Source organism: Eurosta solidaginis, chromosome 4, assembly GCF_040869045.1.
Source record: "Eurosta solidaginis isolate ZX-2024a chromosome 4, ASM4086904v1, whole genome shotgun sequence".
In the NCBI taxonomy this organism is placed as follows: Eukaryota; Metazoa; Arthropoda; class Insecta; order Diptera; family Tephritidae; genus Eurosta; species Eurosta solidaginis.
The window spans coordinates 246,753,219-246,779,719 of record NC_090322.1 but is presented as its reverse complement, the minus strand read 5'-3'; the positions used below and the strand labels follow the sequence as shown (position 1 = coordinate 246,779,719).

At 38.2% G+C, this 26,501-nt stretch overlaps 1 protein-coding gene across 23 annotated transcripts in view; it reads right to left on the bottom strand.

The window, feature by feature from the left end:
• The window catches only part of sd (TEA domain transcription factor 1 homolog scalloped), a 486,093-nt gene that overhangs the window by 11,975 nt on the left and 447,617 nt on the right, over positions 1 to 26,501 (bottom strand). For all 23 annotated transcript variants that reach the window (XM_067785456.1, XM_067785471.1, XM_067785464.1 and 20 more), the window contains one exon: positions 9,561 to 9,691. In XM_067785456.1, the coding sequence (XP_067641557.1) occupies positions 9,561 to 9,691 (131 nt within the window). The remainder of the gene's footprint in view (positions 1 to 9,560; positions 9,692 to 26,501) is intronic.

Here is a 26,501-nt window from a genome sequence, read left to right as displayed (position 1 = left end):
GTTTGTTTATTAGTTTTTGAATCCTTTGACCTTTTGACATAATGTGTTTATGCATGTGTGTGTGCGCTATAAAATGCCAACGGCGGCAAACATGAGAGAGTCGGAAAACAAAGCGTAAAGTAAATGAAGAAAAGTTGTAGTGGACGTTGGATGCTGCTGCTGGAGGAGTAACTTAAGCAGTGGCGTGTATGCTGAGTGGGCGGCTCCAGTGACACAGAGGTGCTATAGAAGAAGTGCGTCCCACAGGAAATGAGTGCTAAGTATATTAAGCATATACTTGAAGGAGATTAATGGAAAAGGGTAAAAGTCTAGTTGAGGGGTCGACTGCTAATACGCTACCAAAAATATCGAGAGAGATGTCAAACGACGCGTCTTGACATCAGCATTAAAAATACAAAGGCGGGAAATAAAAATTTTAACTCGTTCAAAAGATATTAATAAAAAACCGAAAAATGACCCGCGGGTCCTTCCGAAACCGGGGGTGGTATCCATAGTATTTTTGTGCAGAACACATTTCTGGGTTGGCGGCCTTCGGCCGCGCTTATAAAAAATTACCCTTGGTGGGTCCAACACCGGTTAGGAGACGAAAATTATATCCGCGCAAAACACTTATATTCACAATTTTTTTTGTGGGTACCCCAACATTACAACAACCACATGAAAATTGCCAACTTCAACTGCAAATATCTCCGGACAGAGATAAAATTTTTCTTTTCCGCCCTCGGATTATTGTTGTCGAGGTTAATACGCGACTTTTGACACCTCTCTCAATATTTTTGGTAACGTATTAGCAGTCGACCCCTCAACTAGACTTTTACCGGAAAAGGGACATGAAAGGGAAGATAGAGAAATAGAGAGAGGAAGAGTAGAGGCAGGACCGAAAAAACTGAAGTGATGGGAAGGAAAATAAATTAGTATGCAATTTTCGAAAAGGTGACAGTGCTACGCCTTCACCTGGAAGAAACCAAGACCTCGGCAACTGTTACAAATATAACAAGTAAGGAAGGCTAAGTTCGGATGTAACCGAACATTACATACTCAGCTGAGAGCTTTGGAGACAAAATAAGGGAAAATCACCATGTAGGAAAATGAACCTAGGGTAACCCTGGAATGTGTTTGTATGACATGGATATCAAATGGAAGGTCTTAAAGAGTATTTTAAATGGGTATCAAATGAAAGGTGGTAATGAGTATTTTAAAAGGGAGTGGCCCTTAGTCTTTGGTAATGCATTATCGCACTTTTTGGGGTTTTCGAAATTTTCGATACCGAAAAAGTGGGTGTGGTTATAGTCCGATTTCGCTCATTTTAAATAGCGATCTGAGATGAGTGCCCAGGAACTTACATACCAAATTTCATAAAGATACCTTAAAATTTACTCATGTTATCGTGTTTACGGACAGACGGACGTGGCTAAATGAATTTCTTTTTTTGCCCAGATCATTTTGATATATAGAATTCTATATCTATCTCGATTAGTTTATGCCGTCACGGGGTACCGTTAACAAAATTAATATACTCTGTGAGCTCTGCTCAGCTAAGTATAAAAACAATACTTGGTATATTATGCCAAAGAAAGGAAGGAGATAGGGAGGAGGCGAGTGGGAAAAGTACAGGAAAAAGAAAATTTAAAGGGAAAGAAGAGGAAAGGAACGGGAGGAGAATGGGTAGGGAAAGGACTATTGGGATATATTGGAAGGGGAAGAGTGTAGAAGATAAGAAAAAGAAATAATAAGCGGGAGAGAATAAGAATGGAAAGAAGCGAACAATTAAAAAGATAAACGAAGAAGGTGGAAAAGGAATGGAAGGAGAATGTGGAGAGTAGGTTAGGTTAAACTGACCGGGTAATAAAGACCTCACATATACTGAATGTGTCCACAAAGTTACCAGAATTTACTTCACGACCAAACGAAAGAACCCCAATCAGGTACCAGGACTTATGTTATAGAATAACTTCGTCCTTTTGGCACATACTTGAAGTTTTTTAGGACCTAGCTTAGTTGTTGCCTCGAGTTCTGGCAACTCTGCCGCCCTTAATAACTGAAGCCTTGACCTGGCGAGCGCAGGACAAGAACACAGAACGTGCTCAACCATTTCTTCGCGCAGCTCGCACTTCCTACACCTGCTGTTACAGATGAGGTCTATAGCATGTGACGTCAGCAGGCAGCGTCCAGTTAGTATGCCCATCGTGAGCCTTGAGTCTTCTCTCCAGAGATATGAGCCACTTTGTGAGTCGAATATCGTAGGCTTTACATACGATCCTAGAAATTGTCCACAACTTTCCTGCTTGATGGATCATATAATTTGCAGCTCCGCGAGTCTCTTCACGCCTTTGCTGTTTGGTTGATCATATGCTACTCCTGCCTCTTTTTGATTGCTCCCAAGCGGAAAAACGAAAGTATATGACGCAGAGCAAAAATACGACGAAGAATAAGAAGACGAAGAAGTCAAGAAAAAAATGAATGCATATAACTCTAAATACCTTAAGTAGTATCAGACCTCTTGCTGCTAGACTGCTTGATTTCATTCGCGCGACAATCACCTTCCGCAAGTGCGCGAACTTCTCAAATAGTTTATCATGTTTTATACTGAATTATGAATATCGAAATTGCGGTTTTCGGCAATGCAAGTCTGTAATCCAAAATATTCCTTTTTGTAGCATAATAGCACCACTCTCTACCTAGCAGTTTTTATTGTACCAGGAAACTGTTGCATCCGTCGACATCGCATCGACGTCGATCAATAGGTTGCAAGTCAATCAATCGGTTATTTGGCATCGATCTACCAGTCACTTATATCGGCGCATTTGTTCACGGATCAATTCGGTATTTTGATCATCAGTCATCGGTATTTTGATCATCATCACCGATCCATTGGTTGAGAGATACAGGTCTACCATTTATTGATGCACTGATCCTTTTTAAAATCGAAGCATCGGCTATCCACACACGAGTCATTTTTAATTCTATTAACTGAGCCACAATCCAACGTTTTGGCAACGACGCATCCCGGCCCGCCGATTATTTGGATACCTTTTCATTTCATGTCGTTTAGAATCGCACCCCCTAAAGCCTATTCGTCTGTGGATTGGCGCTTTCCCTCGCTACGACGATGGCGGGTTTAATTTAGTACAGTACGAGATCAAAGTGGTACCAGAGCTATAAGTGGCTAATGGGGTATGTTACGATAATCCCGGCAGTTTACAAAGGATTTGTCGGACTACTTCTGAATGTCATCAATTGTCCATTTGTACGCCGCTGGACTGATAGACTGATGGTCTAAATATCCTCTAAATTTTCATAACGCCAAGAATGGTGTTTTTTTTTTATAGGGTGGAAGGGATAATGAATGGAGAAGAGGACGAAATAATGAATCGACGAAAGAGCAATTGATTAGAGGAACTAAAGTGCAAAAGCACAGATCGACGCAACAACTGACCTAAATGAATCAATCGTTATCTTTCTATGTGAGCATTAAGTTAGAAAGAAGTTTACGGTAGCTGTGTATGTAGAAACAACAACAATACCTACATGTATCACTGCTTCTGCTGCTATCAAAGAAAATAAAAACAACAACCACAAAAAAAAAGCAACCAACTCCAATGCTGAAATCAAATAAAGTTTTGAACAAAACTGCAGAAGGAAGCTAGAAAAATAATAAAAAACAAATTTAATATATTTTTTTGTAAATTAATTTTTTGTTGTTTTGTTTTTTTTTTTTTGATGCTTTCTACTACGCATTGTGTTTTGTTATTTCTGATTTCAATACTTCTAGCACACAAACGGTCAGTAAAAAAAAACAAAAACTAAAAACGATATCAATGGAATTTTCACTGCACAAAGTGCGATGCAACAAAGCTAAAGAGAAAAGGAACCAAAACAAAAAAGCAAAAAGATCAAAAGAAAATTGTAATGGAAGACATATTTATGAGAAAAACTTTTTATATAAGGAAAAGGATACAAAATAACTGGAAACTGGAACAAAAGCACAAAGTAACGTCGTGTGAAGGGGGAGAGAGGGGGGGGGAGCAGCGGTAATGAGGTGGGCAACTGACGCTACGATGCCACGAAGTCACTCAAAACGATGCAGTGTACTCACGTGCACCAGAGACTTGTTGCATAAGCAACACACAACAAACAAAAACAACAACAACAAACAAGTAAGGAAGGCTAAGTTCGGGTGTACCCGAACATTAAATACTCAGCTGAGAGCTTTGGAGACAAAATGAGGGAAAATCACCATGTAGGAAAATGAACCTAGGGTAACCCTGGAATGTGTTTGTATGACAAAGAAACAAATTATACGATATGTGTATCAAATGAAAGGTGCTAATAAGTATTTTTAAAGGGAGTAGGCCTTAGTTCTATAGGTGGACGCCTTTTCCAGATACCGCCATAGAGGTGGACCAGGGGTGACTCTAGAATTTGATTGTACGATATGGGTATCAAATTAAAGGTATTAATGAGGTTTTTAAAAGGGAGTGATCCTTAGTTGTATATGTGAAGGCGTTTTCGAGATATCGACCAAAATGTGGAACAGGGTGACCCAGAACATCATCTGTCGGGCACCGCTAATTTATTTATATATGTAATACCACGAACAGTATTCCTGTCAAGACTCCGAGGGCTTTTGATTTTGCCCTGTAGAACTTTTTCATTTTATTCTACTTAATATGGGAGGTGTCACACCTAATCGAATTACAATGTATCATCCCTTTTTTATATTTGGTATAGAATTATGGAATTTTTCTCAGTTTTCGTAATTTTCGATATCGAAAAAGTGGCTATGGTCATAGTCGGATTTCGCCCATTTTTTGTGCCAAGATAAAGTGAGTTCAGATAAGTACGTGAACTAAGTTTAGTAAAGATATAAAGATTTTTGCTCAAGTTATCGTGTTAAGGGCCGAGCGGAAGGACAGACGGTCGACTGTGTATAAAAACTGGGCGTGGCCTCAACCGATTTCGCCCATTTTCACAGGAAATAGTTACCGTCCTAGAATGTAAGCCCCTACCAAAGGGTTGGTAAATTTTTATTCGACTTATGGCATTAAACGTATTCTAGACAAATTAAATGAAAAAGGGCGGAGCCACGCCCATTTTGAAATTTTATTTTATTTTTGTATTTTGTTGCACATTATTGACATAATTTACTCATATACTGTAAAGATATTGAATTTTTTTGTTAAAATTTTACTTAAAAAATTTTTTTTTTAAAAGTAGGCGTTTTCTTCATCCGATTTAGCTAATTTTTATTTAGCACATATATAGTAATAGTAGTAACGTTCCTGCCAAATTTCATCATGTCATCTTTAACGACTGTCAAATTACGGCTTGCAAAACTTTCAAATTACCTTCTTTCAAAAGTGGCCGGTGCCACGCCCATTGTCCAAAACTTTACTAATTTTCTATTCTATGTCATAAGGTCAACCCACCTACCGAGTTTCATTGCTTTATCCGTCTTTAGTAATGAATTATCGCATTTTTGGATTTTTCGAAATTTTCGATATCGAAAAAGTGGGGGTGGTTATAGTCCGATTTCGTTCATTTTAAATAGCGGTCTGAGATGAGTGCCCAGGAACCTAAATACCAAATTTCATCGAGATACCTGAAAATTTACTCAAGTTATCGAGTTTACGGACGGACGGACGGACGGGTATGGCTAAATAAATTTCTTTTTTCACCCAGATCATTTTGATATATAGAAGTCTATATCTATCTCGATTAGTTTATGCCTTTACGGATTGCCGTTATTAGAACAAAGTTAATATACTCTGTGAGCTCTGCTCAGCTGAGTATAATTGTATAAAGTACAAATTTAGTTCAAATACACAACTTTGCAGTCGTTCAAACGGTACAAACCAACAAAAGAACAACAAAAAACAGTAATTTTTATAAAGTTTCGCCTTTTAGTTGACAAATACAAAAGAACTTTTAAAGTGAAATGGACAAACGATTATATAAATGTTAAAGATGTAAACGTTGCGTTTGTGTGTGTTTGTATATGCGTGTGTGTTAGTGTATCGTTACATATCTATCAAAGAAATTTACGCAACGATTGCACTTTTCAGTCTGAGAACTTTGTAATGGGCGTGGGAGTGAAAATGCACAAAATAGGTTCTAATCACATACACGCACACACAGCTGTGGAAAGGGAAATAAGGACACTTGCTCAAGAAGTTAAACTATAAATATCCTTTTTCAAAAAAAGTTTATTTTAAAGAGCGTTGTGAGCCGGCATGATATTACCAAAATATGCGAGACTGATAAAAGTTATACGCAAGCATAGCAATAGCTGGAGTCTAAGCCTGGCAAGCGCAAGGCATGAGCACAAAACGTGCTCGGTCGTTTCCTAAGTGATGCGGTGAATGAGATGTTGTCCGGTGCTACTGCGATAAGACAATTCAAGTTCTACTTCTCAGGTCAAGCGGCTATTAAAACCCTAACCTCACTTGCGGTTGCGTCGAAGTATTTTAATATTAATATTATCTGAGGCCCGGGACATAGATACTTGCCAACTGTCACGCAGACCTGGTAGCGCACATGCGTACAACTGAACGGAATACACGTAGATGACAATACGGGATACCCCTGGCCACTTGTTGTCTGCTCCTCTACAGATGGGCCTGGAATCAGTTTTACAAACGCTGATCGGACAATACCTTTTGGAGAGTAGCGAGATCTTTTTGGATCCCAGTGGATAGCAAGCACTCTGTGCAATGGGAGTGCATGCGGCGTGTCTCAACCAAGTTGCAGCTGCATAGAGGATGACTGGGTGAAATCATCTCTACACTTAATGCTTTACTCCACAGCTTTTGCCAGAGCTAGGCAAAAGTATTTCGATCTTGGTTCGCTAGGATCTCCGAAGGACCTATCCAGGGTCGAGATCAGTCTTGTTCGAAACTACATCATTGCCACGCAGCTGCTCTCCAAATTGCGGCACCTTTATATTATTTGCTATCACAGGGGACCTTCAGGTTGTCCAAGTAAGCTTCCCTTGTCGGGATGGCCATTTCCAAATCTAACTCAACATAATGAGTTTAGTAGCGGAGCTGATGACGTTTTCGTTAACAAACGAGGCTCTGGCACCCCATGCTCCTCATGGAACCAGGGGGTGCTGAGGGAGGGATGCCTGAAAGTTTAATGTGGTCATATAAATCGTTCTCGAGATGGTCGGGCTAGTACCTTAATTGTGCTTTGTTACCGGAGCGTACCGGATCTATATCCGGCAAAGGACCATCAACGTCAATAAGAGTCCCTAAAGTCTTCGAGGAATGCCTTTATCGTTAATACAACCACAACAATAACATGACGTTTTGCCGAAAAGTTAGAATAATACCTATTCACTTCCTTTTTGAGTCTCACTGCTTGGGAAATCAGGTGATTAGATCACTCAGTAAAAATGACAACTTGGAAGCACAACTGAAGTGTTGCCATCGAATCTTTACACAGCTTTAAGCTACTCAGCTCTAACCCCTGAACTTAAAAACGGTGTTAAACCAGTTCCAACCCGGAAACTGCACATGAATGACCTGTGATAAACAGCCAAAGGGCTGTGACAAAGCCTGCGACTAAGCTCTCTTATACCTAGAAAAACTCATACTTATTTGACTCCCTCTGTCTGACTCATCCTGCTATCCCCTTGGCGCACTTTAACATGAATTAGCAGGAAAAATCATAACTATAACCGACTTTATGAAGTGGCTCAACTTCCGAATTGCTGTGATTCAAGAGGAATACATCAAAGTCAGTTCGAACCTCCCAAGTTGAGTTGTCAACAACGTTCATCGGAAACACCGTATGAGTCGAATTTAATATCGATTTAAGGGACTATATATTCGAATGTCGGAAAGACCGTGTGAGATGAGCAATACAATCGAATGTCAGTTATCAGTTGGCTGGCAAGGCAATGCTGCAACGAAATGACAGATATGTGTAAAGCCCATATTACTTTTTTCCCATAAGATAATCCTAATGAGTGCGTTACTCAGAGCCGATCTCTGAATAATTCTTGCCGACTTGAAGTGACACGATGGTCAATGGCATTCTAATATAAATGCCGATGACACAAATATACCAGCTAATATACCACACTTGAATCACTTCTGGGGTTTAGTGGTGTTATAATACCTTTTGCCGATTACGGTTTAGCACGATCCGCTACCCGACTGGCCCGGAAGCAGTTTGTTTGATCCCTCGATTGGCTTAGCTTGCTTATCTGTTCAACAAATGAGTTAAGAAGAATGAAAGTAGAAGATAGACAGGGGGAAGTGAGAGGCATCATATCCGCAGATCAGATGAGACATAATGGAAGAAAAGTTTTTGAAGTAGACTGGATTCCAAGGTGCATATAGACTTTACTTTGAGCTGTTTGATCGAACGATCCACGAACTGGCCCTTACCGACATTCATGTATTCCTTTATGATTTCTACTAACTACAGCGGTATTGCAAAGTGGCCTCGGAAAGGAAGATATGATGTACTTTAGGTTCAATCTGGATAAATAGGAAGGTCGTAGGTATTCAGAAGTTCTTTGTACTAGGGGAGATACCTCAGTTTGGACGTCGTGTGTCACTTTCCTCGGGATATGAATACAAGAACGGAGGAAGATAGATCTAACTGAACTTTATGGCTCTATCAGAATGTATTTCAATGAGAAAATCAGAAAAAAACTTTTAGAAATCGGATACATTTTGGGCAACTTTTGGTCCGAAGCTCGCTAGTCCAACGGAATAATAAATACATATTTCAGCTTAAATTAAATCATAATCTTATAAATAAATATGAATAGGTATGCGTCATAAGGCTGTCCAAAGCTCTCAATCTATCTTGTCAAAAATCCGAGTCTGTTTGGCTTATACTGAGTACTTTGAGTTTATATCTATATAATAATCTGTACAGAATTTCGGAAAATTGAGCGTTTCAAAGCCCCCTATTAGGAAAAATTCAACTTCGCCAAATATAATTATTTCATTATATAGATAAGGAAACTGAGGTAGGCGAGGTAGAAAGGATGGGTTAGTGGGTGGGGGTGTGAGAGTGGAAGTGGTAGTTGGGGTGGGGTTGGGAGTGGGATTGGTATTGGGAGTAGGCGTGGACGTGGGAGTGCGAGGGAGGAGAAGAATGAGAAATATATGGAGATAAACGAAAAATAAGCAAAGGACAGGAATAATAAATGGAAAATTGAAAAGACGGGGATGGGATAGCGTGTGATAGTGGGAAGGGAGGACCAGTTTTAAATACAGGCAAACCAACTTTCGAGTAGGGCAGCGACTTTCGGGTACCCTTTTATCATATAAACCTTGCTTTTCATAATTTGCAAAAATTATTCACAATAACGTTCTATAATTATTAAGTAAAAAAAAAAGAAAAATGAAATGGATGTTGATGATTGAAGCAGCGGCCAAAATATTAAGGAAAAACAAAAACTAATACATAAAATACATACATATATGAATTGAAAAAAAGGAAGTTTTTTTTTAAGTTAAATAAATTTCAAAAAATATTTTTTTTCTTAAATAAAATTACACAAACAAAGTAACGAAAGTTCATAGCTAAGTACTTACAACTTTTATTTTCGCCTGAATCTCACGCAATTTTCGTCTAGCCAAAACCTGTATGTGTGAACTAACTTGCTTCCGTGTTCTCGTCTTGCCTGTGCGTAATTTGATGTAACGGGCGATGAGTTCATTTCGGCCTAGAAATATAGAGGAAAATGAGGGAAATATTTAAATATAAGCTTTATTTTTGACTTCATATATAAATAAAACTGTGCAAATATTTAATTAAAATTAGGTGGCAACCCTATGTTACCTAAAAGTATTGCTGCAGAAGTACGGTCTTTGTTGGATTCTCTCATTTAGAGCCAGATTATATATGACGCCGTGATGCTTGCGCCGCAGGTACTCACATTCACAGTCACCACTGTATATTATCAATAATTTCATTGCAAGGCATTCAGGTTTACTGTCACTCACTGAGGTGAACGAATGCTCTTATATTATAGAAATTTTGTTTCACCCGAGGAAAATTACTCATTGCGTTATACATAATTCACCCCTTAAGTTATAAGAAAAAAACCAAGGTTACCACCTAAACTTGTGAAAACAATATAAGTGTCAGTATAAGCAAAAAGTCTTAAAAGAAAATACGCTATGTATATATCAAAATCCATCCAAATCGGTTAAGCCGTTCCCGAGTGGAGGCTTTTCGAAGGTATATGTAAAACAATGTAAGGTGGCAGTCCTAATTACAACCGCTTTTGTTGAAATACGCCGTAAAATCATTTGAATCATATTGAAATGTATCAATTATGTTTTAAAAAATTTCAAATAGGTGGCAACCTTGTAAAATCATTTTCAGTGAAACAAGTACGTAGAAAAAAGGCGTGAGTACCAAAGACTCGTGAAGCTTGATGTGTAAAAAAAACAGGTGTAAATTTAGAAAACTATTTTTTTTAAATAAACTACATCTCGTCCTGGCATTGAAGTTAAACCTCAAAATAAGTAACCTTACCAGAAACAAATATTTCGGTATATTCGAGAAGAGCTTCATCCGGTTTCTTATCAGTAACACGCCGATACCGTCAAGTTACAATTTTATTATCGGCTTATTATCAAAAGCGAAATTATCGTCTTGCTATCGGTTTGTTATTCCCACGTTATAGGCTTCTAATTGGTTTCTAAACGATTTGTAACCAACGGGTTACAGTTGTGCAATTTAATATTGAAGTTTAAGCGGTAACTGTTTTATACCAAACTGAAGAGTCGTCGATAGCAAATTTATAACACGCCGATAACAAATTGATAACACTACAGTAAAATACCGACAACTTTTTTATAACAAATCGGTAATTATTTTAAAAGAGATCGGCAGCAAATCTATAACATGAAGATGACAAATCAGAAACATTTCCACAACAAATCGATAACTTTTCGATACCAAATCGACTTATTTTCGATAACAAATCGGTAACCCGCCTTTAACAAACCATAGCTTTTCGATAACAAATGAATAATTTTTTGATGACATGTCGACAACTTTTCGATAATTGATCGATAACTTTGCGATAAACAATCGACAACTGTTTGTAATCAAAAAGATAACATGCGATATCACATTTGCAATACGTCGATAACAAATCAATAAATTACATATTGCCAGCATTTTCAGTGTGCAATCGATAACTTTCCGGTAGTAAAACGAAGAAAGGGTGAAGTGAGAGGCATAATATCCGCAACTAAACCTTTAGGCTTGCAGGACTTTAGCTTTTATGAAAACTAAACATCATCAATGCTAAAATACACAATAAAGTGCTAAACAAACCGATAAACCTTCGATAAAAATGCATTACTAATCGAAACCCTTGTTATCGATGGCAATATATTTATAATACTTCGAGAACAAATCGATAACTCGTATATACCTTGTAAAAAATCAATTACAAACCGCTAACACATCGATAGGAATTGGATGATACAACCATGTTCCATCGATAAAGAACCGATAAAACTTCGGTAACAAATTGATGACAGGACGTACGATTTAGTTTCCGCCCTCGGTTTCTTATACTATGATTTTTCTTCTCTCCTTTTTTTTCGTCTCACTTTTTTCATTATACATCATCGATTTTTTTTGCGTCCTTTGATTTCTTTAACTTCAGATAACTTTTCAAGAACAAACAAGGAAGGAGCAACAACTCGAAGTTTCGTCGGGATTAGAAAAGTTGTTTCCTTTAAAGTTATGCTGATGCCAGAACGCTCTAGTGTCGGAGTATCTCCTAGCAATATCTGGCAAACGACAATCCACATCGATCGCACTTCCCTCTACCCTTAATAATAAATAGGACTGTTAACTCAGAGGCGGTTCCTAAACTCAAAAAAAAATTAGCAAAGTCTCTCCAAAACCTAAATAAATAACAAACCCTTACTTAACTGCTGAATTTGCGTTTTTGACCCGTACCCGAATCAATTCCCCCCCCCCCCCCCCTCTCCCCTTCCTTCCATATACACTATTCTCATTCAGTTAATACGAAGCGCTAGCGGCATAAATATAAATTTAATCAAAATTAATTTGAAGCAACAAAAGAGACAAAATATCGCTTGATAACGACGGCAGGACATTTTTTGAGGAGGGAGACTTCATGCAATGAAGCTTCAAAGCTTCATAATATTACACAATTTCGCTAACGACTAGTAATAAGAAGCAAAACATTTCGTGGGGAACAAGAAGTGGTAGCGGTTAGACAATAAGAAGAAGAAGAGCAAAAACATTAACAGCAACAAATGAAAGCGCAACAAGAAACGTTCAAATAATAATAAATAAAATAATGACAGACAGAGAGACAGACAAATGAAAAACCAGATATATGTAGGTAAGTACAAAACGACAATGACATGCGGTGAGCACATTATGCTTTTCTACATCCTTCGCTTCCTGCACCACTATAGCTGATTGCTGTTTTGACTCCTGTTGCCTTTCATTTGTTGTACGTTGTCTTGTGCGTACTCTTTGCCGAGCTCACATCCAATTTCTATTGCTCCGCTTGAATGCTATTGTTTTCACTTTAATTTGCTATGCCTTCGCACAAAAGCTCATACAGAAACTTTGTTGTAGTTGCTTCCTTTTGTTGTCGTCGCACTCGTCGTCGTAGTGGAGCGCGCCTCCTTCATTGTCGAGCTGTGACCTCGAGCTCACAATATATATTTCCATGCAATTTTGTAAGCTCGTTCTAATACTTAACTAAAACCAGGGATCGTAACAGCGATAAGTTTTCATATAAAAATTGGGTTTTAAAAATTATTTTTTGAGATTTTATTTCACTAGGAAAATAACAGTTATTTTTTAAGCTTTTTATTTCACTAGGAAAATAACAGTTATTTTTTGAGCTTTTTATTTCACTAGGAAAATAATAGTTATTTTTTGAGTTTTTTATTTCACTAGGAAAATAAAAGTTATTTTTTAAGCTTGTTATTTCACTAGGAAAATAACAGTTATTTTTTGAGTTTATTATTTCACTAGGAAATTAACAGTTATTTCTTGAGTTTTTTATTTTACTATGAAAATAAAAGTTATTTTTTAAGCTTGTTATTTCACTAGGAAAATAACAGTTATTTTTTGAGTTTATTATTTCACTAGGAAAATAACAGTTATTTTTTGAGTTTATTATTTCACTAGGAAATTAACAGTTATTTTTTGAGTTTTTTGTTTCACTAGGAAAATAAAAGTTATTTTTTAAGCTTGTTATTTCACTAGGAAAATAACAGTTATTTTTTGAGTTTATTATTTCACTAGGAAATTAACAGTTATTTCTTGAGTTTTTTATTTTACTATGAAAATAAAAGTTATTTTTTAAGCTTGTTATTTCACTAGGAAAATAACAGTTATTTTTTGAGTTTATTATTTCACTAGGAAAATAACAGTTATTTTTTGAGTTTATTATTTCACTAGGAAATTAACAGTTATTTTTTGAGTTTTTTATTTCACTAGGAAAATAAAAGTTATTTTTTGAGTTTTTTGTTTCACTAGGAAAATAACAGTTATTTTTTGAGTTTTTTATTTCACTAGGAAAATAAAAGTTATTTTTTAAGCTTTTTATTTCACTAGGAAAATAACAGTTATTTTTTGAGTTTATTATTTCACTAGGAAATTAACAGTTATTTCTTGAGTTTTTTATTTTACTATGAAAATAACAGTCAACTTTTGAGTTTTTATTTCGTTCTTTCACTATGGTCGTTTTAGGTTAAATGTTAGGTTATGTTGAACTGGCCGGTCCATTAGGACCTCACATAGACTGAGTGAGTCCGTAATGTTACCAGAAGTTTGTTTTAACGACCAAACTGCAAAACGCTATAGTTTAAATGTTAACTTATAGCAGTTATTTGAAATCCCTGACTTAGACACAGCCGAACATCTCGCTTCAAATAAATTTACGCTTGGTATTGTCTACGTTGAACATGACGTTGGCTCTGACTTTGTTGTTCTCGCTCCGTCGTCTTCACACTTTTCCTCCTAGTCATCATCATCATCATCGTCGTTCACTAATTGCACATTCTTGGCATAGTTTCACTTCTAACCGAATAAAATTATTTTCATTCACTCAAGTTGAACTCTACGAAAAGCATACAGCCCGCTTGCTCTGTGTTTCCTCCCCCTTCTGTGCTTTTCATACATAGTAATTTGTTCCACAAACTTATTGCCTTTTATTGTTTTTCAACTCCTTGCTCTACCCCCTCCCTAATATTTGGTACTATTTGGCCTTCACCAAGATTTTCTTGTTTTGTATTTTATGTCTTCGCGCGCTTCAAACTATACATTACCTCCCTGCCCTACGAACCAAGCGCAGCTATCAACTAGTCGTGTCGACACACAAAAACAAATTGAAAGCGACAGCAGCAGCGTTAAATGAAATGAAGGAACCTCCGTGTCAGATGGTGGCATTGTCTTCTGTAACTTCTACGTTGCTCGCTGGCTGTCTGCCTGTACAATGCGAATATCCTACGGCAATGACTCTTTTGCCACGCGCCCTTCGCTTTACTGTTGCCTTCGAGCTTCAGCATTGGACTGTTGTTTCGTCGTCGACCTTTACTAGCGGTCGCATTCAATTCACTTTTCTTCAATAACTAGCTAAAGTTTTTCAGCTTCTTTTCCTGACTTTTCACTCATTTTATTTATAGCTTTTTAGTTCGTTGGACTTGCTGGTAGCGCAGGACTGCAACTTTTTGTTGTATCAGCTGCAGTCCAAATTTTAAGTGGAAAAAAGTTTCAGCTTAACTAAAATAATTTTTATCTACTTGAAAAATCTTTTTAAGTTTCTGCAACTTTCTGGACTTCGGGCTTTTAGTTCGTTGCGTTTACCTTTAGGCTACTCCGAGCGTTTTGCATTTGTATTATTCTATATCTTATTCGCAATGGCTTAGCCGAAATTGAGTTGATACAGGATCCGATAAAAAATGCAAAAGCTTGTGGAAAAGATGAGAGTGCCATTTGCCACAAACCCTTCAGAAGTCTCCAATTTTTGTTGAGCTAAGTGATTTCAACCGCCTTCGACCACTCAAGAAGGATCAGGAGGTACGTGTTGCTACAAAACAGTTTCCCCCGAAGAGTCTTTGTATGGAACAACGCTGAATTCGTTAGGGCTCTTCAACACAACGTTCCATATCGGGATAATTTTAGTACATGAAAGGCATAATTTCGATGCTATTTCGGGATAATTTTTTTTACTATTCTGGGACTAACGATTTGAACTATTTTTCGATTTGTCATGATTATTCTGGAATTATTTTGAAGATAACTTCGGGTAAACTTCGGGATTGTTTACGTGGAATCATTTCGAGATAACTTCGGGACTTTTTCAGGATTGTTTTCGAGATCGTTTCGGGACTATTGCAGAACAATTTGGGAATTTTTTCTGGAACAACTCGGAACTATTCTCTATTTTGGGGACTTTGTCCTGATCATTCTGGCATGCCTTTCGAGATAAATTTGGGACTATTTCGGGATTGTTTTCAAGAGCGTCTCCGAACTGACACGGCATTATTTCAAGACTACCTCCGGATCAATTCGGAATTATTTTGCAATAGTTTGAGTAAGTTTTGTGGTCATTCTGGGTTCACTGGGAATTGTTTTCGACATAAATGTGTGGTCATTTTGAACAGACTACTTCCGAAGAATTTCGGCATTATCCTCGGGACAAATTGAGAATGATTTAGAGGTTGTTTCTAGATCATTTCGAAACTATTTCGATCCATCGGTCCGTTCTCCACTCCACTAGGAGTCTTTCTGCTGAAAAGATGTTACCAGGACTCAGAGATTGTAATGGATTCGATTATTTGGCCCAATCGACCTCATGAGGAAATCAAATCAATTACCTTATGGAGTGTTGTTAATGGGAAAGCTGGTAGTTTGTGGTTCTGTGATGCAGCCTAGAAAGTGCGTGCCCGGTAGAACTTTTCATTTACCGGTGATTTTTGAGAGGACTCTGCGTGGCCTGTTAGCTTTCGAGTTTCCTTCTATATTGGCACAAAAATATATCCAAGAGTCCTTTTGGAATTTCTTCACTGATTTGCTTAAGATTTTTACGGAATTTGTAGAAAGTTTGTCAATATCCGTTCAACTTAGCTTGTTTAAAATGGCTGCGGCTTTATTTTGAGATGACAGTTCTCAGAAAAATAGTGCAAACCAACCGTACGCTGCCCGCTCTGTATTTTCATTCGTTTCAGATCTTTTTCCATCTAAGCTCAATTCCATTACACCCTCCGAATTGTTACATATTTCATTCGAACATTAAATCCTTCAAACACAATCGTCTGTGCAGACGTGATGAGTTTTACATGAACTTCCCAAAAAGCATCCAACAGCTCAAGCGAAGAAATTGACCTCATCGTCTGTTGGAAGCACCCACTGAAAGTTTGATGAATAGTCTCACTGAAATCACATTTTGTGTTTGTGTTTGTGTACTTGTATTGAATGGGAGTAAAAAGGATTTAAACTAGGATTTAGTTGCGTCTGTTGGCTGAGTATTTGTATTTTGTTATATTCCTTTTTTGAAGTTATGCTTTGGCCTGTAATAAAATATGAGTGTGTATGTGTATGGGCGTGGACGGCAGCTTTCAATGGACACTTTCTATATTGAAATAAATCGACTGGACAAGCATGTAAATTGGATTTTGCATTTTCATAATAATGGTAAATGACAAGACACATATATATACCTACAAACTATACCACTACACAAAGTGACAATTTTTACTTGGCGATGAAGTAATGTTGACAAAACGTAATATGATGCTTAATGTACGTAATGGAATGAAAAAGAAAATAAATAAAATATTTATTTTCGCATAGTAGTGGGAAGATTTAGAGGAAAGAGGGGTTACACTTAGTAAAGATGGCTACTGAACTAAATATTCAGTTGAAAACCCATACGCACAGCAAACTCTTGCGAGCAGCTAGGACTACGAAATGTAGTACACCGTAAAGTCGGGCTTGACAGCCTCGATCGGGGGGCAATTCCAACTTGAAAATATTATTCTGATTGAGGCAAGCCACTAACGTTATAGTACATAGTACCTGGCTGATGGATCCTATATCGTCGTGGTTTAACTTTGTTTCGCAAATTTTACAGCTTCGAGATGTAAACTCTCTACAAATCTATAATTCAGCTCAAGTGGCAACGCTGATAAATGTGATTAGGTTAGTAGGACACCGCAGCTGGCAACCCCGGAAATATTTTTGTTAAAATACAACGCCCACATACATTTCCTATGGTACTGATATTGCGATATCTCATAATTTCTTTTTAATTATAGGTGGCAAACTTTTGGACGCACCGTCAGTGGCAACATCTATATAGCTAGTTTTTAATTGTAATACACTATAAACCAAATTTCATGGAAATCGATAGAGGCGTTTCCGAGATAGTTCGGTTAGGTGGGACTGAGTGGCAGCGATTCAATTTGTTACCACATTCTCTAATAACGGTATTGACTTTCAACTATTTGGCGAATCGCTACGTGTCAACGCTAGTGCATTGGATATACAAATATATAAGAGTTGGTCGTATATAACCATGTTCTATGATCTAAAATAACTGCATTTTCTTCGCAAATACTAAAAACTTTCTAATCTCAAAGTCTGTACAACCAATAGCAACAGTACATATGTATTTGTAACCAATTCCAAAATCACAACAGCTCATACCTTCTCACTCTCGCATTTGTGCATTGCAGGTATCCTTTAAATTCATTAAAATCATTCCTATCAAATCCAATCAATTTATGTGTGATGCCATTTAACGCCTTCTCTCACAGACAAAAAAAAAAAAAAAAACAACAACTAGAACAATAATAAACATCATCTAATTGATGTGAATCGTTGTGGTGTTAAATTGATTGTGGTCTCTTGGGGTTAAGGTGAACGATAGTGAGGCGGGCCACTGCAACACAAATTCAATGGGAAGAAAATAAAAACAACAAAAAAATTGTCAAAAACTAGAGTTAAAACAAAATATAAATACATAAAATAAAAAATAATTGTATAGATACTAAAAAGTTCAAAGGGGTTAATCAGTTTCAATTAGTGAGCTTGAGTACAAGTGAGCAGAATTGTGTGATGAGATGAAGAGAGAAGTGTGAAGATGCGGAATAAAGAATTATGTATAACTTAAAATTATAGAAAAACGTATGTATGTATGTATGTATGTAATTTAGTTATGGGAAAATTTATTAGGATAATGCTCATGAAAACAGAAAAATGTCGCAATTATATTAATATTCTGATTAACACTAAGAGACTGTTTAATTGTCGATTTGACACTAGGGACCTCAGTCCTAATAGCGCTCACAGAGTATATTAATTTTGTTCGCATAACGGTACCGTGTAACGGCATAAACTAATCGAGATAGATATAGACTTCTATATATCAAAATGATCTGGGCGAAATTCATTTAGCCATGTCCGTCCGTCCGTCCGTAAACACGATAACCTGAGTAAATTTTGAAGTATCTTGATGAAATTTGGTACGTACGTTCCGGGGCACTCAACTCAGATCACTATTTAAAATGAACGAAATCGGGCTATAACCACGCCCATTTTTTCGATAAAAAAATTTCGAAAAACCGAAAAACTGGGATAATTCATTACCAAGGACGGATAAAGCGATGAAACTTGGTAGGTGGGTTGACCTTATGACGCAGAATTGGTATTTTAGGTCAAGTTTTGAACTAGAATGTTTTTTTTTCCTACTGACTTCCCTACAGGGTGATTGTTGTATATTAGCCATCCTACTAAAACACCTCACGAGTTTAATGCATGTTTTTCACTGAAGCTACATGTTCTTTTATACTAAACTAGCAGACCCGGCAGACGTTGTTCTGCCCTAAATTTAGTCTACCTGCATACATTTTAATAAGCTTTTTCCGTCTAACTCTGCCCTCTCCCCTCTACACTTTTTCCTGATCTTTTTATTCACTCCTCCCTCCGTCTTTTTCGCTTCATCTATCTCCATCTTCGTCTCATTCTATCTCTTTCTCAGTCTCCTTTTCCTTCTCTCTTTTCTCTTCTCTCAAGTTCTTCTCATTCTTCTTCATCCCTTATTGCCAGTCCAAGAGGGTGGTATGTATTTTGTTTCAGTCCCATTCCGAGTCTCAGTCTGTCTCAGACTCAGCCCTAACCCCAGTCCCAGTCCGTCTCTGGTCTACTCCCCGGAAAAAAGCATGGTAAATACTAATAATAAACAAATTTATATACCAAATTTCAGGAAAATCGAATAGGACGTATGTAAATAGGTATGTGGGCATTACTAATTTATGTCATTATTTCGGCGGCCACCGTGGTGTGATGGTAGCGTCCTCCGCCTACCACACCGTATGTCCTGGGTTCACACTCCGGGCAAAGCAACATCAAAAGTTTAGAAATTAGGTTTTTCAATTGGAAGAAAATTTTTCTAAGCGGGGTCGCCCCTCGGAAGTGTTTGGCAAGCGCTCCGGATGTATTTCTGTCATGAAAAGCTCTCACTGAAAACTCATATGCCTTGCAGATGCCGCTCGGAGTCGGCATAAAACATGTAGGTCCCGTCCGGCCAATTTGTGGGGAAAATCAAGAGGAGCACGACGCAAATTGAAAGAGAAGCTCGGCCTTAGATCTGTTCGGAGGTTATCGCGCCTCTCATTTATTTATTTATTCATTATTTCGGCTTCGCATGCATATTTATCAGTTTTGCCTGTTTGATGCCACTAAATCGAATATCACAATGAAAATTACTTTAAAGCTCTCAGCAACAGCTTTCATTTAATATCCATAATACACACAAATTCTAGGTGTATCCGGGTCCATTTTTTGGCCTATATCTCGAGACCCTAGTCACCCAGCGGTGTAAAACTTACTCTGTACTAAAGCACACATCAACAGCTTCAATTTGATACCCATAATGTAAAAACACTGTCTAGGCGTTCCGGGCCACGTTTTGGCCTATATCTCGAGACCCTAGTCACCCAGGGGTATGAAAATTACCCTCTACTAAAGCACTCATCAAAAGCTTTCATTTGATATCCATATTCTATAAACACATTCTAGGGGTACCCGGGTCCACTTTTTGGCCTATATTTCGACAGCATGTGCGGCGATCGCAACCTAACATATGTGCAAACCACCGCTTGAGATATACGCAACTTATGTGAAAGTTTGAACACAATCGACCGACCCATCTCTTCAAAAATTGCTGTAGACATTTTTTTCTTAAACATCGAGGACTGTTTTGACTTAGGATAGAAATTTGATGTATTTTTGAAGGATTTTCCGGCATCCCTTGTTAAATAAAGTTTGGAGATAAACCGGTTTCGGCGTTGTACCATTTTCAGTGCAATTCTTCCTTCCGAACTCTTGGTGTCGTTGGTGTTGTATTTATAAAACAAAAAAAACTAGAAGATAAAAATTATATTTGGCGCGATAACCTTCGAAGAGGTTTTAAGCCGAGCTTTTCTTCCAATTTGCGTCTTGTCGTTTTTAATTTTTCCGGGACGGGACGTATTGTTTTGTGCCCACTACTAACATCATGAATTTTCATTGACAAGCTTCTCAGGGCAGAAATACACTCGGAGTGTTTGCCAAATCACTGCCGAGGGGCAACACCTCTGAGACATTATTTTTCTATTGAAACAAATTTGTACTAAATTTGTTTATGTTGCTTTGGCCGAGACGCTACCATCACATCACGGTCGTCGGTATCTATAACAAGAAAATAAGCGAACAAAAGCAGGAAATTGTTCGGTGAAAACCAAACCCGTTTCTGAGTGTACCCATTACATTAAATACTCACATACACATTGAAAAAGCTATTCAACGATATATAAAAATAAGGCAAACAACAACAGCAGATCAGAAGGAAGAATGACACTGAAGATAGCACAACGCCGAAACCGGTTTATCTCCAAACCAATTTTTCCAAACGATGACGTTTCAATATGCGTCAATTTTACCCGGCGATAAAAAAAAATTAATTAAACCAATGCGTTTTTTACGGGAAAAACTACTAAACAACTTTTTTGCTGCTAAAACAGCACTTACTTACTTACTTAATTGGCGCTTAACCGTCTAAACGGTTATGGCCGTCCAACAAGACGCGCCAGTCGCTCCTTCGCTCTTCGCACTTTCTTGGCCGGAGCATCATCTTTCATTCGCATAACATGGCCTAGCCAGCGCAGCCGCTGCGTTTTAATTCGCTGGACTATGTTGATGTCTGCGTATAGCTCCTACAGCTCATCATTAAATCTTCTTCGGTACTCGCCATCGCCAACGCGTAGAGGTCCATAAATCTTTCGAAGAACTTTTCTCTCGAACACTCCCAAAGCCGCTTCATCTGCTGTTGTCATGGTCCATGCTTCTGCCCCATATAGCAGGACGGGTACGATAAGTGACTTGTAGAGTATGATTTTCGTTCGCCGAGAGAGGACTTTACTTTTCAATTGCCTACCTAGTCCAAAGTAGCATTTATTGGCAAGATTGATTCTTCGCTGGATTTCAGTGCTGATGTTGTTGCTAGTGTTGATGCTGGTTCCCAAATAAACGAAGTCTTTTACTATTTCGAAATTATGGCTGCCAACAGTAGCGTGGTTGCCAAGGCGCATATGCGCTGACTCTTTGCTCGATGACAGCAGGTAGTTCGTTTTGTCCTCATTCACCATCAAACCCATCTTTACCGCTTCTACCGCTAAAACAACAGCAGCAGCAAAAAAAAAAAACACTAAATACTTTTTCAAAATTGCAAATTTATTCCATTTCGCACTTTTACAGCTAAAATTATTTCACACATTTTCCGCACTTTTCAAAAAAATCGAATGCATATTTTTAAGTTTTCCACACAGCAGCCATAAAGGGTATTGCAGCTATGAGTTGAACGTACGGGCACACACACATGTAGGCATGTTTATGTGTATTGCCATCGTATGGCAGCACAGGCAAAACTTGATGGTGTCAAAACCTCAGCGCTTCGGTCGTCATAATGCGCGGCATGGAGCCTTGACTGATGGTGGTAAACTTTCACTGCATCATTGGCCGCCATTATTTTCTTAATTGCAACATTATAAGCGCAAAAATTTTTGATTGCAGCAAAGCACAAAACCAAAACAAGAAGCGAGTGTGCGTGTGTGAGTGCATGTGTTTAAGTGTGCTTATACATAAATTTTCATATGCAGTGATTATCAAGCGTGCGTTGCCAACCACACTGCCGGCGACAGGCAGGCAGCTGTATGCAGCGCTGTCTTCTTGTGTGTGTGTGGCGGATGTTGTTGCTTCAGAGCAGGCATGCTTAACGAACGAAACGATATCATTTCGTTACGATAATCAACGTTAATAAACGAAACGAAGTCATTTCGTTTCGTTTATTAACGTTAAGAACGACAAATTAACGTTAATTTGACGATCTTAACGTTAATAAACGAAACGAAGTGACTTCGTTTCGTTTATTAGCGTTGATTATCGTAACGAAATGATATCGTTTCGTTCGTTAAGCATGCCTGCTTCAGAGATAGTTGACAAGCCACGTGATGAAAAATCGACCCGTTTGTTCGTGTGATGTGTTGGTGATGCGATGTTTGACATTGATGACGTTGTTGCTGTTGACATAACCGCCTAACAAATCATTTTATGGCTTCACTTTTGCTGTTTTTGTTGTTATTGGCTTGCTGTCTACTACCGCTGTTAACCAAAGACCGAACTCAATCAAAACTCACACACACACACACACTCGCATGCAGCAAATGCCCTGCCACATAGTTGAGAAGTTAGAAATTTTGTGGCCAACTTTTTTCTCCGTTAGCTTTGGAAACCAATTTGTTCGATGTTGATGTATTGGTGGGATTTACGGAATTGGTGTTGCATGTGGTAAATACAATTTCACAAACGCTGAACTTTCCACGAACTGGCACAGATTCGCATACATACGAAATTTTTGAAATTCATCATCAACAGCAGCAGCAGTTATTGGAAGCTAAGAATCGTTAAAAGAGTGGGCGCGCTGTTGGAGCAAGAACTTAGGGGGATACGTGGCAGATAGTGAACTGCAGCTGAGAAGGTGCCATAATCACATTGAAGTGGTGAAATAGTTGACAATTTGCGTAAAAATTTATAAATTTTATTTGCTAATTTTTGTAAACTTTCGTTGTTGTTTTCGGCGATTTTAGAAGGGCGATGGAGTTTGTTTGGTAATTGTTGTGGCTAAATTACTTAAAAAATTTTTACAACAAAAGGATGTCTGTGGCGGCAAGTGTTTATAAGGGTGGAGGTGTTATAAGCCAGCTTTTCCCAACGGTAAAGTGCAGGAGAGAGGTCTGGCCTGGCTTATAACTAAGCGAAGGTAGAGTAGGTGTATCATGCCCATATCGTAGACGACTCCTACGATGGATTGACAGGTGGTCGCCAAGACTTCGACAAACGATCGAGAGAGTAGCCGAGCAACTGAAGGCGGCCAGGGATGGTACAAATTGGTTGAGGTTATCAGAAAGACTGTAGTTAAGCTACAGCCGAGTGGCGCTATAACAGGGTAGTAAAAGAGGTGGAGGATGCCTGGGGGTAGCAGTTGGGAAACAGCGAACTGGCCTCAGTAGAGCAGTGGGGTGGCGGAGAATCCCAAAAGAGTCTTGTTGAAGGCGCTGGCGAAGGTTTAAGGAATTTACTTTTGACGGTGGTTTTTTCACTTAGCTAATCAGCTGGGTGGCAAATCTAAGGGCACCGACTGCAGCCGACTCACCTCTCTACGCTATATTGGAGTAAGGGCCCTATGTGTCCGCAGTAATCTTACACCGTCATCGAAGGAGTCCAAGCGCGGGCGCTGGTATGCGATCTTTTGCTGTGTAGGTTTGAGGGTGGAGAGAATGAGGCGTTATACTCCAAATAATCCTACCCCTTACGACACGTTAATCGCTGGCAAGATAGGATAACTGCTGAGCAGAAGAGATCTCGACTACCTAAATAATATCTATTTGAGCAACCAGGGAAGCAGCCGTTCCACCTACTAACCTACTTACGCCAAATATGTGAGGAGCGTCAAAGTGATCACTCCAATAATAGGCTTACAGGGTCACCGCATATAATAAGTTCTCTATAAAGGGGTGCGTCTATCTTTGAGCTCCTCTGTCTTTATATATAAGGCGTAGGGGTTATGCTCCTCCGGTTTTCTGAGTGAGATTGGTATCTTATTTCTACCGGTAACGATTGAGCTCTGATTTCAACATTAGAAGGCTGAAGATGACGACGTGACGTGCAGATGCCTTGTAGATATCCAATCATCAACGGGACGTTGACTTTGGAGAACTTTTGAGGTTATGTCACCTTTGTTATGCTGCATTAGAGGTTTGACGTTTAGCGGTGCCATCTATAGGCAACATACCGCCTATTTTGGTATTCAATGGGTTGGGTAGCGCAACCCTTTCAAGTGATTGCCAGCACAATTTATAGCTTCTCCAACCTCGCCTCACTTGTGATGAATTCTGTTTATTTAGCAGGCGAGGCTCTGGCGACCTCAAGTTCAACGTTCCCGAGATGGTCAGGTACTTCAATTGTGCTATCCTCCGCACCGTATCGGATTAATATCTGGCAAAGGATCATCAACATCGATAAAACTCCTCAAAACCTTCAGGAAGTCACCTTATTGCAAAAAGAAGAAGGTACTGTCCGCACAACCTATGTTAAACTGGTGCGATGTCTATTTATGCAGAAGGTTCAGGCTTCAGGTGGCCGGCGAAACCACGAATACCCCGAATCCTTCTAAGTGCATCATGTTTAACTGTATCCATCCGCATGACACTTGACGAGCTCCAGACCCAGATCACCTTAATCTCAAAGTGGTTTAGGTGTCTCAATAAAAACTGAACAAATCCCAATGCGTTTTTATACTCAGCTGAGCAGAGCTCACAGAGTATATTAATTTTGTGCGCATAACGGTACACCGTAACGCCATAAACTAATCGAGATAGATATAGACTTCTATATATCAAAATGATCTGGGCGAATAAAGAAATTCATTTAGTCATGTCCGTCCGTACGACCGTCTGTCCGTAAACACGATAACTTGAGTAATTTTTGAGGTATCTTAATAATAACCACGCCTACTTTTTCGATATCGAAAATTTCGAAAAACAGAAAAAGTGCGATAATTCATTACCAAAGACGGATAAAGCGATGCAACTTGACAGGTGGGTTGACCTTTTGACGCAGAATAGAAAATTAGTAAAATTTTGGACAATGGGCGTGGCACGGCCCACTTTTAAAAGAAGGTAATTTAAAAGTTTTGCAAGCTGTAATTTGGCAGCTGAGTATGTAATGTTCGCTCACACCCGAACTTAGCCTTCCTTACTTGTGCATTATAAAAAATTACAACGGTGTTTCCATTTATATTGTTATTTGTTGTTGTTGAATGAAAATGGGCGCGTGAAAAGCTGGCGACAAAGAAAAACAAAAAGCAATTAAGAGACCAGGAAGGCAATTCAAGTAAAGAAATATGCGAATACAAAGGAATGGTGTGAAGAAAAAGTTTTGTAAATAAATTCAAAAGCAAACAAATATGAAAAGTTAGGCTATGTATGAGAGTAAATACGCGCAACTGTCATGGCCTGTAGGGAAATTTTGATATGTTCTTAGAACAATGGAAAATGTACAATACAGCGGTTTGAAGAGGAAATGGAGCGGTTTTTATTTGCTTTTATGAAGAGTTTTGATAAAGTTTTTAATAATGGGAAAGAAAACTGAATAACGAATTAATCCAGGGGGCCTACTCTGTATTGCGATGCGAAAGGCAGTGCGATGCGAAAATAAATTGCGATGCGAAAGGTAATTGGAACTCTGTAGCGCTATCGCATCGCTAACAATGTCGCTTTTTTATTTTTCGCTAATTTTTTGCTTGAGTATGCATCACTGACCAAACTCAAAGAAAGAGAACAAAAGAAACAAGGCGATTACAATTTCGGCAAACGATTAATTTTTGTTGAAAAATTAAAAAAGGGGTCCTGTAGCATTATGGAACGATTTAAATGAAGAAAGGATTGATTTAAATGAAGAAATCCTCCCAGTTCAGAAATTGAACTGGAAGAAGTGAACGTGATAAATACAGAAAACGTGGAAAATCATAGAATGGGAAATATTGCTAGTTGTATCAGAGAACAAATAAAAAATGACATGATTTCAAATAGAAATGCTTTATAAAAAAGTGGTTTCGATTTAATTGTTGTTGATTTATGTATGTATTTTAAGTCCACTAGGATTACAAATTGTTGCTTTTGTGTTTGTTTTGTTTTTTGAGTTGTCCTATATATTTTTAAATGAATATAAAGATATCAATTTATAAAATCATCAATCAATACTTACATATTTGAACAATGCGAATGCCTATTACTTGTAGCAAGAAAAATGCGAAAATGAATGCTGTTTGACATTCGCTTTCGCTTTACAGAGTGCCGGCAATGCGAAAAGGGAGAAAAATTGCGAATGGGCAAAATGTGAATGCGAAAGTCAAAATA